The 18104-nt window shown below is 39.7% G+C and overlaps 1 protein-coding gene and 1 pseudogene across 1 annotated transcript; both read left to right on the forward strand.

Moving 5' to 3' along the window:
- The first annotated feature begins 266 nt into the window (after nucleotides 1–266).
- LOC102122665 (DNA-directed RNA polymerase II subunit RPB4 pseudogene) lies at nucleotides 267–696 on the forward strand (annotated as a pseudogene).
- Nucleotides 697–10197: 9501 nt separating this feature from the next.
- Nucleotides 10198–12801, forward strand: IL36A (interleukin 36 alpha). The gene is made up of 4 exons (XM_015433412.3): nucleotides 10198–10629; nucleotides 10722–10835; nucleotides 11346–11485; nucleotides 12589–12801. Exons 1-4 carry the CDS (start codon nucleotides 10620–10622, stop codon nucleotides 12799–12801), a joined length of 477 nt encoding a protein of 158 aa, XP_015288898.1. The 5' UTR covers nucleotides 10198–10619.
- The last annotated feature ends 5303 nt before the right edge of the window (nucleotides 12802–18104 follow it).

The raw sequence follows: 18104 nt of genomic DNA on the forward strand, positions 1-18104 counted from the left end.
TAGAAATAAAGAGATATGTAAAAATGCATACCTCCTGCTGTTTTTTGACATTTACTTTTGTAAATTTCTCTCTTGAGTGATTTAAAAGCAAATTGAAGGAAAATGACTTGTATAAAAAGTTCACATCCTCAAATAAAATTTTATAATATCCCCAAATTGGAAAGAACCTAAATTTCCATCAAGCAGTGAATAGATAAACAAGTTGTGGTGTATTCAGTGCTACTCAGCAATAAAAAGAAATTAAGGATGTGGGTGGTGGCACAGTGATGGCAGCAGGCGGCAGCGATCCGCAGGCTGGCAATGTAGAGGAGGACACTTAACAGCTCATGTTTCCTGAAGAGTTTGAAACAGCGAAGACACTTCTAAATTCAGAAATTCATGTGCTTCTGGAACATCGAAAGCAATAGAACGAGAGTGCAGAGGATGAACAGGAACTCTCAGAAGTCTTTGTGTAAACAAAGAAACTACACAGGCTGTTTCAGTGGTTTCGAAAACAGAGAGACCATTGCCAGTATTTGCAGCTTGTTACTCCAGAAAAAGCTTCATAAATTTAAGTTGGTCTGTTTGGCCAACCTTTGCCCAGAGACTGCTGAGGAGTCCAAGGCTCCAATCCCAAGCTTGGAGAGGTGGTTTGAAGATGAGGAGCTGTAGCAGATTCTTGATGGTAGCCAGACAAAGGGCAGCTTTCAGTATTAATCTCTAAACATTACTGCTGCTTGGAGAAACTATGTCCCCACAGGGTCTGTGGCTGACTTGCACAGAAATTCTATTGCAGAAGGCAGTTGGGAATTCCTTTGGAGAAAACAGCCCAGCTTGGTGGTGGGTTAGGTTGCTGTTTCAAGTCACTCTTAGGTCCAGGTGACATGTAATCTTGGAGCAGCCTTGAGCAGTGGCTGCCAGTGGCTTCCTGTGTGTGCCTCTAGGAAGTATGAGGTGGCTGAGGTTACGGGGTGGGGGGTCATATAAGCCATACTGTTGACTCCCTCATTCATGGTTTTTGGCCCCTATGCCATCTTGTACTCTTAATACTTCATGTTTTAACTTCAGTGTGTTTATACTTTTTGAAACTAGACCAGAACAACATAGTAGACTTTATAGAGAAAGACCAGTTTTATTAGATGCCAAAGGAAGAATTAAACCACTATTATTGTTCGAGTTTTTTTTTTTTTTTTTTTTGAGACAGGGTCTTAACTCTGTTGCCCAGGCTGGAGGAGTGCAATGGTGCAATCATGGCTCACTGCAACTTTCTGGGCTCAAGAAATCCTCCTGCCTCAGTCTCCCAAATAGCTGGGGACACAGGTGTGCAACACAAATCTCGGCTATTTTTTCCTTTCTTTCTTTCTTTTTTTTTTTTTAATAGAGGGCGGGTCTCACTATGTTGCCCAGACTGGTCTTAAACTCCTGGCCTCAAGTGATCCTCCTGCTTTATCCTCCCAAACTACTGAGATTACAGGTGTGAGCCACTGCACCTGACCTAGTGGAGTATGTAAAGGTCCTGGGTCTCTGTGCATGCCTGAGCAGCTGCTGAGCGGGGACTTCAAGCAGCTCTGTGTTAGACCCCAGGTCCCGGTAATGTGTGCTCACTCCACCTCCTGATCTGAGGGTTGCAAAGATTCATGGGAGAAGTGTGGTTTCCTGCTTCCCTTGGCAGGGGGATGGGGATTCCCTTGTCTCTGTGTCGCTAACAGGTGGACCGTCACCCCCCCCCGCTTTCCTTTGTTCTCTGTGGGTTGAGTTGTTTCCCTGATCAGTTCCAATATGAGTACTTGGATATTTCAGTTGAAGATGCTGTATTTACTCACCCCTTTTTGTTATTTTCCATAAGTGCCACACACTGTAGCTGCTTCCAATTGGTCATCTTGGCTCCCCCCAGCAGTTCTTAATTCTAGAGAAAACATTAAGTTATTCAGGAGACAAAATGTAATCGTAATTTACTATGTGGCCTAATTGTCAGTAATGTTTATATTGCAATAGTGTATACGCTATATAAAATCATGATATAAACATTTTGGAAGAATGCATGGATGAAAGAGTGTGTGTGTGTGTGTGTGTGTGTGTGTGTGTGTGTGTGTGTAGTAGTGAGTTAGATGAGCTGTGTATGATAATTAAAACCATTTTCCATGGAAGGATGTTAACACATAATGGCTCAAACCGAAAAATAAAAAAGTAGCAACACGCCCATAGTACTTTGAAAAATGGAGGCAAGTATCAAAAACAATTAAAAGAGTAAAAACTGGTTTTCTCTGAGTAGCAGGAAATAATGACTACTCTGTTTTTTAACAAGACTTTGAAGCCTGAGAAAACAGACTACGTTTATGTGAAACATTTGTTTCTGGAGATGAAAATAGCAGAGCCAAGAGGATTGATGAAAAAATTCATTGTTGTACTATATGGAAAACTCAGGCTGTGTTCATGGTCTTTGAGTGAACTATTTTCAAGTAAGTTGTCTACCCCTTGATATTTGAATTTAAGATAGTTTCCTTTTGTTGTTAATACTCTTTCTGTTTTAAGCAAATTGTGATTGTCAATTTTACCAATGGGTTGGAGGCCATAGCCTGAGAAAGCAACCGTCCTTTTCTGCACTGGAAGGATGCACCATCATTCTGCCTGTGGGACCCTGCTTTGATGTTGCCTTGGATTGGAATCCAAGTCTATGCAGAGGGACTACATGTTTTCGTTCTTTAAATGTTAATGTAGTATACTTACACTTAAAATGGTCATAAAGGATTTTATTTTAGTTTTTCTTTCTGTAAGATTTAGATAAAAGACTTTCTGGCTTTCTCATATAACTGACTTTATTTTTTCATCTTTATTACTGATGTCTGATTTATTTCTGTCTTTTAAATATTTATTATTTTATATTGTTTTTTTTTTAGATTTACATATGGCTTTTTAAAAAGGTTCTATAGAAATTTAATGAAGTAATGAGATTATGTAAACACTCAATAAAGAATAGCAATAAACTCAAATAAATATGGAGGTAAATATCAAAAACAGTTAAAAGACAATAAACAATAATACTTATTGTTGTATTGTCCTGATCATCTCCAGGAAATCCAGGAAATTACTTTAGAACCCATTTTCTTTCTATGGTGTAAGATAAATATTGAGTAGGTAAGAAGGAATATTTGTAACAAATATATCCAAGGCCTGAATAAAAGGGACCTATATAAACTCATCCCTCAGCTGAATAAACAGAACTAGGAACTTTGGAAGAACTGTATGCCCATCCTCTATTCTATCCTCTTCTCTTCCTTCCCACAGATGTAATTGTCATCCTAAATTTGATGGCAACTATTCTCGTAAATTTCATTATAGTGTTAGCATCTATGTATATGTCCCTAAAATAGATATTCTTTAGTTGTATATGCTTTAAACTTTATGTAAATGAAATAATACTGTATGCATTCTTTTACATCTTGCTTATTCACATTCTTGGGATTCATGGTGATATGTCATGTCAGTTTGGGTGCTTTGATGAGAAGATGTTAAGAGATTTAATGGGGGACATGCCTGAAGGGCAAAAAAGGGATCAGGAGTAGGCAGGGAGAGCTTCAGACTGTGAGGCAGGGCGACACCAATGACAGAAAAGAGAAAAGGAAAGGCCAGGTGCGGTGGCTCACACCTGCAATCCCAGCACTTTGGGAGGCCAAGGCAGGCAGATCACTTGAGGTCAGGAGTTCGAGACCAGCCTGGCCAACACAGTGAAACCCCACCTCTACTAAAAATACAAAAATTAGCCAGCCATGGTGGCACGTGCCTATAGTTCCAACTACTTGGGAGTCTGAGGAAGGAGAATCACTTGAACCCAGGAAGCGGAGGCTGCAGTGAGCCGAGATCATGCTACTGCACTCCAGCCTGGGCAACAGAGCATCTCGAGACTCTGTCAGAGAGAGAGAGAGAGAGAGAGAAAGAGAGAGAGAAGGAAGGAGGAGTGGGTAGGAAGAGCATCAGACCGCAGTGTACCTGTGAAGCTCTGAGAAAGTCTCAACCTGGCACATGGGGGAGCCCTAGAGCAAAAGTTTGTCTGTAAAGGCATTCCACATCAGTAGGAAAGGCTGCCATCACTGGCTGGGAGCAGTCCAAGAAAAGAATGTTCTTGGCAGGAGCACTGCCATGAACCCAAAATTTTGGCAGCTTAGGTTGTCTTCCAGCTGTTCTCCTTGTAACAGGTTCTCTTAAAGGGAAGTCTTAGAGTCACACCTCCATGCTCACAATCCACTCTTACGCTGCATGGACCCCATCCTCTATATATGTTTGGGAGCAGATCCTCCATGCTTCCCATGGGTGTCTACCTGAAGGGAAACTTAGCAGAGGAATGTTAGTGAATGGACTACAGCACCCATTTCTATAGTGGGGCCAACAGTTTGTTCTTATCATCTTTTGTCTCCACTGTCTATTCTAAATTTCCTTTACCCTCAACTAATAGCTTGGCAGGTCTTAGTGGCTTTCCTGGGGATGTGATCAAACCCCTCACTCTGGCAGTCATATACTTTTTGAGCCAGGGTTACTGCATGTCTATTCACAGTTAGTTAGTCAAGGGAATACCAAGAGGTGTCCAAATGGATCACCTGGGTTCCACAAATATTACACACATATACCTCCCTGTTTTCATATGTAAAAGCAGCTATACCTCCTCTTACATATACTGCATCCTGATGGATGGCAGCCCATCCTTCCACAGTATTACCACTTACATGGTGTTCCAGGTATACCTCCAGGAGGCCATTCAATGTTCCATCGTGTTTGCTGCTTTTGAGTTGACCAGTGAGTCCAGGGAAGTAGTGGAGCAGGCTTATACTGACTTTGAGGGGTCAATTACTACATTTTCAGGATTTTTTGAGTTGGTTGGCAGCTTGAAATTGCCCATTATAGAAGTATTTACATCAAGGAAATTGACAAATACTACAAATCAGGGCTTTTATTTTTTTTTCTGGAGAGGCAGTTATTAAAAATGTACTAGTATACCATTAAGTTCACTTAATGATCATGGACCTGTTTCGGCTCTTCCTTCACTATAGGGTTTGTGTTTTGGTTAGATGCTATGTTGTTTTGGAGTCCCTGGTTGGATGTTGTATTGTATGGGATTCCACAGGCCCCTGGATAGTGGTTACAGCTGAGGTTCTGAGTGTAGGAGAGCAAACCCACACCGAGACTATGTATTCATCCCTGTAAGGACAAACTGCTTTCCTTCCAAGAGGGGAGGGGCCTGATATAGTTTCTGTCTCAGAACGTTCTTGATTTGCCCTTAATCTGAAAAACTTAAGAAATTTTGCAGCATATGAAATTCCATTGGAAGAGTTTCCTTTCTGCATTTTGAGATATCACTCTATTGTCTTTTGGCTTTCATTGTTGTAATTGAGAAGTCAGTTGTCAGTCTTTCGCTCCCTCGAAGGTAGTGAGTTTTTGTTATCGGCTACTTTTACATTTAATTTTTGCCTTTGGTTTTATAAAATTTCAATCTAATGTGTTTGGAAGTGAATCTTTAAAAAACTTATGTTATTTCAGATTTATTGTGGTTTTTGAAACTGTGAAATGGTGTCTTTATTGGTTTGAGAATATTCCCAGCCATTCTCTCTTTAAATAATTACTCTGCCTTATTTTATCTTTCCTCCTAGGACTCCAATCAATATCTTACATCTTCTCACCTTATTCTCCACATTTTCCCACCTTCCTCTGTATTTTTCTGCTTTCCTGTGTCTGTGCTGCAATCTTGATTTCTTCTCATTTGTCTTCAAATTTGCTAATTCTCTTTTCTGTTGTGTGATGCTTACTGCTAAATATAGCTATTGGCTTATTTAATTTAATTTACTTATCATATAGTCATAGAGGTTCTGCTTGACTCCTTCAAATCTGTCACCTTCCATAGTTTTCTGTTCTAGAAAAATATTTTCATGTTTGTCATTTGTTTCTTAAACATGGTTAGGATGGTTGCTTTAAGCTGTGTGTAAAAAAATTACAAAATCTGAAGTTTGTGTAGATATGTTTCTGCTATCTTGTTTTGTTTACTTTGTTTCTTTTTTCTTGTTGTTCTTGTGACCTTGTTTACTCATATGCCTGGTAATCTTTAACTATGTGTGACTTGTGCCTTTGAAAATGTATGTAAGTGACTCTTCCCTCCTCTAGAGAGACTTTCTTTTTGCTTCTTGTGGAAAGAGTTTGACCTACATGAAATCAAATACAGTTTGAGTGTTTTTAGCTCAATGAAGCTATGAGTATTCAGTGTGAAAATCTTTGTGAGAGTCTGTTCCTGGCCACGACCCTCCAGAAATGGCTTCTTTTCTTTTTTCTTTCCCTCTTCTCCTTTGTTCAATGCCAAGACAGTCCTCCCCATGGTTCTCAGAGGTTGGAGAAAGGCAATCTAGATTTCATGAGCCTGTCACCTCCCCAGCCCCAACCCTATGCACTGACTTCCTTATTTTTGTGCTGGTGTGACTACAGTACTGAGCATAAGGTGTACTATATCAGCAGAGAGCATATTGTGGTTTTATTGTTCCTTTATTTTAGATCCTGATTCTGTAGGTCTCCGTAGGACGTGAGATTTTGAATTTTGGGCAAGCTTCAAAATAATGCCAGTGTATCATCCATAAAGTACACCTTGAGTATTAAAGATGTACACAACAAGGACAATTTTATCTAATGATTAGGCAATACATGAGTAATAGTAGCCAAAATAAAAGGTAGAAATTGTGCTATAAGATTTGGGAAAGATTTGCAGGGTAGAGGTGACTATATTAAACCTTGAAGTGAGTAATGAAGGATAGATAGGAATGGACAAAGGAATGAAATCCCAAGACAGGTCTAGTTCTGGATAACTGAAGAGAGAGATAAGGCTGCAACTCTAAGCTTTACTCCTGTGGAGTTCTTTTCTTGCAGAGCGAGAAGTTTCCTTCATCGTATTTGGCTCAGTGTCTTTTCTCTGGAGCATTCACCCTTTTGGCTATAAAGGATGTTTCCTCCATGCTAGAGAGAAATAAGTACAGGTCCTGAACAATCTGGTATCTCCACAGCACTCACCACCTCCATTGATGGCACTGTGGCCTAAGTACCCAGGCCATATAGAGCTCCAAGTATCTATGGGATGAAATAAGAATTTTAAAGGACCTACATCTTAGTTGTTGTCACAAATGAGTTTGCATTCATATGTGCAGCATCCAAACCAATATGTTTTGGCTGTTTACATCTTCATACCTATGGAAGGACCTTGGGCTTCTTCCCCCAAAATATTCATGTGAGTTCAGTTCTGTGTAGAGAGAGTGGGGCTGATGTCATAGGCTCCGAACTTTCTTCTTTGAGTATGGAAATCATCTTATGCTAATGGAGACCTGAGGAAGCTCCTCTTTATAAACTCAGCTTGATTCCAAATTCTAATTTTGACTCAGGGATATCTGCTACACCTTTAAATTCGTGCTATACATGATTTCACACTCTTGAGGGGATGGCTGTGGGGCTACCCGGGACGAAATTTTAATGGCCTTTTATATCATACCATGTAGTAAGAATATCTGGGAAGGAGATAGGGTGTAAACAGGAGGAAATTCTCCTGCTGGCAGGTAAGTCATTGATGAAGTGGCATAAAAGCCAAGATCCGAGATGATCTATTGGTAGTCACAGCAAAAAACACTGACTGAGCTAAACAGGTCAATCTGGAGCTTGGTGACAGACAAAGGGGACTCATTAGGTCAGTTGCTCCAGGAAGCTGTCACTTATGGGGAGTTTTCATGCTCTTCTTTAACCCACATGACAGCCCAGCAAGGTGTAATGCATTTCACATGAGTCATCTGAGGATGAGGGATGTGATAGAATTTCTCCAAGGACACAGTTCCAAAATCTGATTTTGAATGCACATCTTTTGAATACAAGTATTTTGCTTTTGAACACCGAACTACTGGGTTAGTTTGGGTTCTCCCCAAGGCAGACCCTGGATGCAGGGAACTCATTTAGGGGGTTATTCCAGGAAATCCAATAGAGAAAATGCTAGTGACCTTGTTACTATTATGGGGCAACTCTGAGAAACCTCAGTGTTATCGTATCAGAGGATGGGGAGGCTGAACGTTTGTCTACCAGTTTCTTTCCCCACTTACTGAAGTTGCCCCTGAGATGGAAGCTCTAGAGGTATGAAGCTGACAGATGCTAGGATCTCCAACAGCAGTTGTGAACTCAGGTTGTTGAAGGTGTGGAGCAGAGCATCAACAGTATTACTTCAGCTTCCTTTTGTTGAAGACCTAATGTCAGGTACTGTGAGCTCAGAGCACTGGGGCATCTGGCAGCCAGGCTTCCTTCCCTGCTGTATTAGTCAGGAGCCTCCAGAGAGACAGAATCAGTAGGATGTGTGTTTAGGCACACACACACAGACACACAGACACACACACACACAGAGTTGGTGCTTTGTATCTGCAGGTTCAACCAACCAGCACTGAGAGATGTTGAACCTGTGGATAAAGAGGGCTGACTTTTTGTATAAGTGGGTTCTGCATGGTCAACTGACAAACCTGTGTAGAGACAGGATTTCACCATGTTGGCCAGGCTGGTCTCGAACTCCTGGCCTCAGGTAATCTGCCTGCCTCGGCCTCCCAAAGTTCTGGGATTAAAGGTGTGAGCCACCACCATGCTTCAACTTTAATTTTTTAGTTATAATTGTGTAGACTGAACCAATTGAGATGTCTATGATATGGGCTATTGTTTCTGCTGTTAATGTGAAGTCCTCTTCAATTAGGGCACAAAAAGACTAGTTTTTTCCTTGCAAAGCGATGTGGATGGTCTGCTGCTGCAGGTGCTAGTTTCAATACTGTCTCACTTCTTCTTAAAATGAGTTATCCATTGTAAACTGCTGATTTCTTTGGGGCATTGTCCCCATAAACTTTTCATAAGCCATCAATGATTTCACCATTTGTCCACCCAAATTTCACCATAAATTTGATTTTTGTTCTTGCTTCAGTTTTAGAAGAACTCATGTTGCTCTGAGAGGGGCTCTTTTCAAACTGATGTCTTACCTTTCTTAGTGCCTCAAACTAGATCCTGTTCAAACATCTTATAACAAGTTAGTACTAGTTTATTTTGGTGCAAAATAATTCAAAATCCACGCATAATTTTTTCATAATATACATTTTCCATGAACTTTTTCACGACCCCTTGTATGAAAGGGGATTTATTAGGAGAATAAGCTCATGCAATTTTGGAGGCTGAGGAATCCCATGACAGACCATCTGCAAGCTGGAGACCCTGGGATGCAAGTAACACGCTCAGTTCAAGTCCTAAAGCCTCAGAACTAGGAAGCCAATGTTTCTCACTTTGGGATAGAAAGTCTGAGAACCCAGGAAGATGCTGATATTAAGTCCTGGAGTCCAAAGTCTGGAGTTACAATGTCCAAGGGCAGGAGAGAATGTCCCAGCTCTAGGAGAGACAGAAAATCACCTTTTCTCTGTCTTTTTCACACCATCCAGGCCCCTGGCCAGTTGGATGGATCCCACTTACATTGAGGGTAGATGTTCCCCACTAGTACACTGACTTACACACCAATCTTCTTTGGGAACACCCTCATAGACACACCCCAAACTAACACATTACCAGTTCTTTAAGTATTCCTTAAACCAGTCAAATTGGCACTTAAAATTAACCATCACGCTACCTATACTAGGGATAGTGATCGGGAGTCCATTGAGGTGACTAGGGTGCTCAGGAGCTGGCTTTGCTACAGTAAGACCTCCTTGGTGGAGAAGCAGCATGCACAGTGGCTCTGAGAAGCTGGAGGAGGGTCACTGGAGTTAATGTGCTTCTGGTCTGAAATTGACCAAGAATATAGTGTCTGTGGACCAGGACTGGTTAGAAGCTACAGAGGTCTTAAGAGACCCATCCCTCCTCAGTCTACCGTGCACTTACTGGGGGCTCCCACTCTTAGGAATAATTCCATTGTTTCATTTTGTGGCATCAGAGACGAGTCATTGGCCCTGAATAAGTCCCATAATGTTTCTCAACTCAGTATCTGTGACTATATTTCCTGCTCTTCAAAGCTTAGCATGTCCTCATTTTTCAGGGTGCTTGGATAAGTCTTAACCATGCTGTTCACATAAAGAGTCACTAAATCCTCTGGCATCAGGAACTAGAAAATATCCTGAGTGTTGGGCAGTCCCAGCCCTAGTGAGGCAGAACTTCCTTCCTTGCCCATGTGGATAAAAGGCCTGGGCCCTGTTACAGCCTGTCAGAAAACCATAGTTCATAATGCAGCAGAAGCCATAGTTCATAATGGTAGGGATACAGGGTCCTTCGTAACATTATCAGTGTGGCCTATGTTGGAAAGTCTGGTGACCTCTGATTTTGTCTTGCTTCTGGGTCTTTGACTTTGGCACTCTTTGCCATATTAGAGTTCCTGGGCCTAGGGCTGAGCAGGATTCATAGGTGCAGCTGCTTTTGCTGGAGGTAGACTGCATCCAAGAAAGGAAGTGTGCTGGGTGAGTTCTGGGAGTAGAGATTCTGACTGGGGTCACTGCTGGGCTGGCCACCGGTCTTCCTTCTGACCCAGGGTTAAACTGTGGCTTGGGACTGACTCAGGTCCTCTCTTGGGGTCGGTCTGCACATAAAAGGACTCCTATCCTTGGCAGTTCTGAAGCAACACCACCACAATGCTAAAAGGTAAAGATCCTCATGCAAGGGCGAAAAATTGACAAGGGGGTGATACTCTGTGCTCTCATTCTTACTAATTTACATTTTGACTTTCTCAACAGTGTCGAAAAGTGAAATGCCTCAGCCAGTGAGCATTCAGGATATCAATCATCGGGTGTGGGTTCTTCAGGACCAGATCCTCATAGCAGTCCCGAGGAAGGACCGTGTGTCTCCAGGTGAGTAGCCACAGTCTGCCAAAGGCAGCTCCTTTGGCCAGTGCTGTTTTGTGTTTGGTGCTCAGACTTTATTCCACAGTGGGCTTGTTAACTGGGCATATCTACAGAGAGGAGCATCTCACAGACAATAATGAACAGAGGGTGAGAATAAGGTTGTTCTGGGACTATGGTCATGAAGTCAGAGGAGAGAGAGAAGGCTTAAGGGAGACTGAAGGGTCAGCCTATGATAAACAGTGGAAGACATATTCTGAGATACTTCAAGGAGTAAGAGTAGGACAAAAGAGAGTAATCTATGGGAAGACCAGTTTTTGAATCCATGGAAGACTGACTTTTCTAATGGAAAGTGTTCCCCAGACATAGGATGGGTGTCTGGGTTAGGTGGTGGGTGGCGAGGTGACCACTCTGTGAGTGCACTGTGGGTGTCAGTTAGCAGATTCCCTTAAAACTGTAGCTCAGAGGTACCACCCTGGAAATGGCACCTGAACACCACTTTTCACGTCGCGTTCCCAGTCACTATTTCCTTAATCTCATGCCGACATGTGGAGACCCTTGAGAAAGACAGAGGGAACCCCATCTACCTGGGACTGAATGGGCTCAATCTCTGCTTGATGTGTGCTAAGGCCGGGGACCAGCCCACACTGCAGCTGAAGGTGAGTGTGGAAGACAGGTCCTGCCATTTATTTGATGGAAACTTAGATTTTAGGATCTTTTAAAAGACAATGTACTTATTATGCTCATGCATTTTTATTTTTGGTTTCCTTGGGGTTGTATATGTTATGAAAGACTAAGAAAAGTTGCAGGGATGTTTTGAAACAAACCTACTGAAATGACTTATAATTTTAATTTGCAAAAATACTATTAATTTGGCAAGGACGATGTCTAACTTCAATAGAACACACACACACAGAGTAAAATCAGCAAGGACATTTTAGCAGTTAATTATCACAAAGCATATGAACTTATTAAAACATCTTTTTGGCAAAAAATACATTGCAACTTTAAGTGAGCAAACATAATTCTCTGTAACAAACACTTTAATAATTGCAATTTTCTATTATTAAAAAAAGATAGTTATAGCAGGCCTCTGTGTACCACAGGAACTCTCTTGACCCTTTTCACTAAACAAGCATAGGCAGACACTCAATTTGATGACAAGATATAAAACAGTGTTTTTCAGCCAAGGGTGACTTTGCTCCATGGACATTTGTCAATGTCTGGAGATGTTTTGGTTGTGACAACCTGGGATGGGAGTGTGATACTTGCATTTATTGGGTAGATGACAGGGATGCTGCTAAACATCCTATATTATACAGGACAGACCCTGACAACAAAGAATCATCTTGCCTAAAATGTCAATAGTGCTGAGGGTGCAGAACCCTGACAGAAAATAACTATGTTTTAATTTGAAATTTACAGTAATTGTTACATAAATATTCTTTAAGTTTCTGTTTCTGAACAACAAATATAATGGCTCAATCAATGCTTTGTATTGTCAAAAACTTTCATGTCAACACATTTTTCAGAGCCTCACATTAAGAGCCACTGAAATTTGTAGCCTGAGTTTCAACCACAATCTTAACATATAGAAAATACTTTAAGATGTGTGATTTTTACTCCATAATATGAAACAGAGGCCTCCAAGCTGCTTCAATGAGTAGGGAATGCTATCCTTGGGCATGGAATATCAGTGTGTAAAGAATGTGAAACATTCAAACGGTATGTTTCTTGCTCGTGTCTCCTTCACACCCTTCAGGAAAAGGATATAATGGATTTGTACAACCAACCTGAGCCTGTGAAGTCCTTTCTCTTCTACCACAGCCAGAGTGGCAGGAACTCCACCTTCGAGTCTGTGGCCTTCCCTGGCTGGTTCATTGCTGTCAGCTCTGAAGGAGGCTGTCCTCTCATCCTTACCCAAGAACTGGGGAAAGCCAACACTACTGACTTTGGGTTAACTATGCTGTTTTAAGGTCAGTTGGGTTTGGAGGTTGGTCTCCATGCAGAGAAAATCTTAGTATAATCTTAGCCTGGAATGGGCAGAGAGAATTTGTTATTGGACTTGCCACCTAAGAATATCTTGCTGCCTCCCAATATATTCATGCAGTGACCTAAGTGCTGGACTTGGTCCCTCTCCCTGGGGCCATGTGGAAAATAGTCCAGGGAAATTGAGGGCCTTACCATGAGTAGGTGGCTGAAATATGGCACCATTACAAAAATAATAAAGAAAGCTCTACTTAACATACTTGCTAATAATGCTCCAAGTAAAAATGAGGGTGGTGACTCTTGAATTTTAAGTCCAGGTCTCTGGATTTTCAGATACATTCCTCTGTGATGGAGTATCAAGACCTTTTGGATTTTGACAAGGAGAAGCAGATATAAATGTTCCATCAGAAAGAGGAGACCAAAAAGAAAGCTGCGCCGCTCCTGGTCTTGGCTTACATCTCAGTGAAGTTACATATGCTGGTGCTGGCTTGGGTGAAGACCTGCTGTGGTTTATGAAGCTTTCATCTAAAGTGTTATCACTGGACTTCGAAAGCATTAAATTTGTGAAATAAAAATGTTGTCATCTCAGTGGCTCTTTTATGAATCAAATGGCTTTAATGGAATATTGTGGTTGTAATACCGACTCCTTGCATTTCTAAGGAGTTTTATAGTTTGTAAAGCAGGCTTCCATGAAGGTTCTTGTTTCTAAGAAGAACCAGTGAGACTGTTGGGGAAGGTGGTATCTTCCTAAACTCGGGTTTCTCCAGGCCTCACTACTGGGGTGGGTGGGACAAATAGTGCTTCACTAATAGAAATTTCACTCCGTATTTCAGTGCACAATGCAGGTGCACAGCGCAGGTGCACAGCTAGCTGAAAAACCCTCCCTGCCTCTTCCGGCAAGGATTTCTGAGAGTTTTTCCTGTGAACTCACAAACCATAAACTGACATGACTCCTACTCATCTAGAGAACATTGATTTTGAAGACTTGTTTTTAATCCTTTCTTATTTTGAAATAAGTATTCTTCTTACAGAATATTAGTTGAAATTTTATTTCTTGCCATATTATGATTCCAAAAATAGTTCATCTGTGTAGTCCTGTTGTAATGTTTACTTTCCACTATATTTTTACTTGTCCCTAAGTGTTGTAGGAAGATGTGGAAATACTGTTTTCCTGAGCACACTGATGACTTCCAGGGCCGTGCAGGCATTGCCCCAACCTCCTTATCCTATCCTGATGTCTTCTTCCATTCAGCATTTGAGTGACCACATTGATGTTAGAGATTACATTTTTTCCTGGTGACAGCATAGCGCTCCCTGAGCTTTTCATTTCTCATGGTTCCTACAAAAAAGTAGAACTGTTTCTCCTCTGCCTTTCCCTGTCTTGGTAATTTCTCTAGACTTATGGGATGATCAAAACACTTAGGAGAGTGAAAGGGGTCTATTAATGCACTGGGTTAGCGGACATAAACCGGGATGTATGGAGCAGCTGTTAGACCAACTGGGGTATTTGGTCACCTAAACTCAGGGCTGGGGAGGAATCTGGCCATCTTTGATGTTGCCTGGATGTTTTCTGGAAGAAGCAATTCAACTACTTTAGAAATTTATGTCTACTCGTTTTTATTCTCCTTTATTTTCTTATAAATACATAAAACATTGCATTTTCTCTTAGTGTGCCTTGAGATACATCCTATAATTATTTGTATTACGGCTTAATATGAGATATACCTGCCTAATAAATTTTTAAATGTACAATATAATTAATAAAGTATACTATAGGCATACTCTTTTATAGAACTCTAGAACTTATTTCTCCTGCTTAAATGAAGATTGTATGCATTGAAGAGCATCCCTTCATTTCTCCTTCCCAAGTCCCTGGAAACCACCATTCTACTCTCTGTTTCTATGAATTTGACCATTTCAGATATCTTATCTGTAAATGGAATCATGCAGTATTTGTCCTTTTTTGACTGACTCATTTCACGTAGCATGATATACTCCAGGTTCTTCCATATTGTCCCAAATGGCTGGATTTTCTTTTTTTTAAAGGTTGAATAATATTCCATTGTGTGCATATGCCACATTTTCTTTGTCCATTTATCCATAAATGGGCATTTAGGTTGTTTTTATAACTTGGCTATTGTACATAATGCTGCAATGAACATGAGAGTGCAGAATAAATTAAAGATTTTAATGTAAGACCAGAAACAGCCCAAACTCCTGGAAGAACACATAGGGGAAAAGTTTCATAACATGAATCTAGGCAAGATTTCTTGGATATGACACCAAAGCACAAGGAACAAAAGTGAAAGTAGACAAGTGAGACGATGTCAAACTGAAGAACTTATGCACAGCCAAAGAAACAATCCACAGAGTGAAAAGGCAACCTATGAAATGAAAGAAAATATTTGGAAACCATGTATCTGATAAGAAGTTAATATTCAAAATATGTAAGGAAGTCACACAACTCAATGGCAAAAAAACAAACAAACATCTGATTAAAAATGTGCAAAGAACTTGAATGGACATTTTTCCAAGACATACAAATGGCCAACAGGTATATGGAAAGATGTTCAGCATTTACTAATAATCAGGGAAATACAAATTGAAAGCACAGTGAGATATCAGCTGTTAGAATGGCTATTACCAGAAAAACCAATGTGTTTGCGAGGATGTGGAGAAATTGGAACGCTCGTACAGTTTGGGTAGAAATTTGAAATAGTGCAGTCACTATAGAAAACAATATAAAGGTTCCTCAAAAAATTAAAAGTAGAACTACCATATGACCCAGAAATCTCACTTCTCATTAGACATCCCAAAGAATTAAAATCAGGATCTCAAAGAGATATCAGGACACATCCTATAATGTTGATGCAGTGTTTTCATTGTCTTTATTTCAACTTCAATCTGTTTTGATTATTATTTTCCTTTAAAATGTGGATTATATATACAATTTCTAAATTCCCAAGTGGTTGGATTATTTGGGGGCTACCTTAGAATCGTCTATGTTTATTATTGCCTATGGTTAGATGGAATGGCCTTACATCAACTTTGATCGTTTTTTGATATTTCCTTTGTGACTTTGTGCACTAAAAATAAGTTTTCCATGCAAACCTAAGAAAAGTTAACACGGATCCCCAGGTATAAATTTAGACATACATAAATATACAATTTTATTTATATGTATTTCAAAATATGAACATATAATATTACATAGAATTACATATTTATATATTATGTATTTTAATATTTTAAGATTAATAGGTACATACAATATAACACATATGTATTTATATATTTATAAGTTGAATTTTGTTAACTATTTACTCTTCGTATTTTTAATTCTTACTTTTTTTTTGCTTGATCTATCAGTTGTTTACAGGGAGTATTAAATTACCTTACTATGACTGTATTTTTAATCAAATAATGTTATTATTTTATACCATTTGCTTAGATTACTTTAATTCTAAGTTTTTTGGTACCTAAAGGTTCATGTATGCCATATCTTCTTTTTGTTTCATACCTTTTATCCCAATGAAATATTCATCTTTGAACCATTATTGTTTTTCTTAACTTCTTCATTGGCTGTGCATACCATTACCTCATCACCTGAGAACACCTTTTTTTTTTTTTTTTTTTTTTTTTTTTTTTTTTTTTTCATTTTAACATCTCTGAAACCTAAATATATGTTACTACAATGGATGGCATCTTACTATATTGTCAGCCAAGTGGCAGTCATGACATAGTGGTCGTTGCCTATGCATTTGCAAATACAGTTGGTTTTTCCGATGCCATGGTTGGACAAATATTCCCCATCTGTTTCATTCAGTACATCATCAAGAAAAACCATTCCTTGAAGGAATATGATCCTGGTTGTTGGTGATGAACCTTCTATTGACGCATCCTGTAAATTAAAAAAGCAACAGCATCAAAAGTTGCTGAATGGAGGTCAGCAGCTTGGAATGATGTCTGGAGACAAGGGTTTATAACTTAAGAAATGTTGTATCACCAGTACTCTTGTTGGCACAGGACAGTTTTATCGGAAACAAACATTGGTGATTCTGAGTCAGAAGTGATTAAGCAGAATCACATTCAAAACGTAAGAAGTTTTAGGGCTGGGTACAGTGGCTCATGCCTGTAACTCCAGCACTTTGGGAGGCCAAGGTGGGTGGATCACCTGAGGTCAGGAGTTCGAAATCAGCCTGGCCAACACGTTGAAACCCCACCTCAACTAAAAATACAAAAATTAGCTGGGCGTGGTGGTGCGTGCCTGTAATCCCATCTACTCAAGACGGTGAGGCAGGAGAATTGATTGAACCTGGGGGGCGGAGGTTGCAGTGAGCCAAGATCACACCACTACACTCCAGCCTGGGTAACAGAGTGAGACTCTGCCTCCAAAAAAGGAAAAAAAAAAAGTAAGAAATTTTAGGAATACTTTAATTGACTAATTTCATTTATATTTACCTTTCTGTGAATGAAAAGAATACTAGATTATAAATATATGTCCTTAAAACAGCTCCATTTATGTGTATGATTCTAAGAAAGTATTGTATTATAATTGAGCAATTTTTTTTTCTTTTTTGGTAGTACATAAAATAATTGTACATCTTACAATCCATGGCATTTTAGAGTCAATGTAACATGATATTGTCTGCTGCTTTTTTTGTGTGTTAACATTTGCTTGACATATATCTTCATCAATTCCTACATTTTCAACCTGTTTGGATTATTTTCCTTTACACTTACCTCTTATCAACAGCATATAGCTAGACCTGTGTGCGTGTTTGGTTTAACAAGTCATCTGATAGTCTTTGTCTTTTTATTGAATTTGGCCCATTCACCTTTATTTTGATCATTGGCATACAGAATTAAATATGACATCTTTTCTGTCTTTTTCTGTTTGTCCTGTTTTGTTTTGCTTTTCATTTTCTTCTGTAGTTGAATCTGATATACTTTGGAGTATTGCTGCAATCTACACATACCCACTAGTGAGTTCTTAGTTGTTAAGTAATTAGTTTAGTTTTTTAGTGCAGAAATTGTGATATATGACATGACATGTCATTACAGTACAGGAGTGTTTTGGTGATATATGGGGTATTAATTTGGATTTTTAGGTGAACTCGTTATTTTTTCAATTTGATGTAGTGAAATATATGCCACAGTAATTGAAAATTTGCTATCCAACATGGTTTCAGGATCAGATTAACCACTTGAGTTTCTGCTTTGTGAATTGCTTGTTCATTGCATTTGCCCATTTTCTTCTCTTGATGCTATCATATCTTTCCTTTTTAT

Source organism: Macaca fascicularis, chromosome 13, assembly GCF_037993035.2.
Source record: "Macaca fascicularis isolate 582-1 chromosome 13, T2T-MFA8v1.1".
Classification (NCBI taxonomy): Eukaryota; Metazoa; Chordata; class Mammalia; order Primates; family Cercopithecidae; genus Macaca; species Macaca fascicularis.

What these genes read in the sequence shown, in the direction of transcription:
- IL36A (XM_015433412.3), top strand. An exon ending in GAAGGACCGTGTGTCTCCAG is followed by an intron (nt 10,836 to 11,345) that starts GTGAGTAGCCAC and finishes TCGCGTTCCCAG; the next exon opens with TCACTATTTCCTTAATCTCA. An exon ending in AGCCCACACTGCAGCTGAAG is followed by an intron (nt 11,486 to 12,588) that starts GTGAGTGTGGAA and finishes CACACCCTTCAG; the next exon opens with GAAAAGGATATAATGGATTT.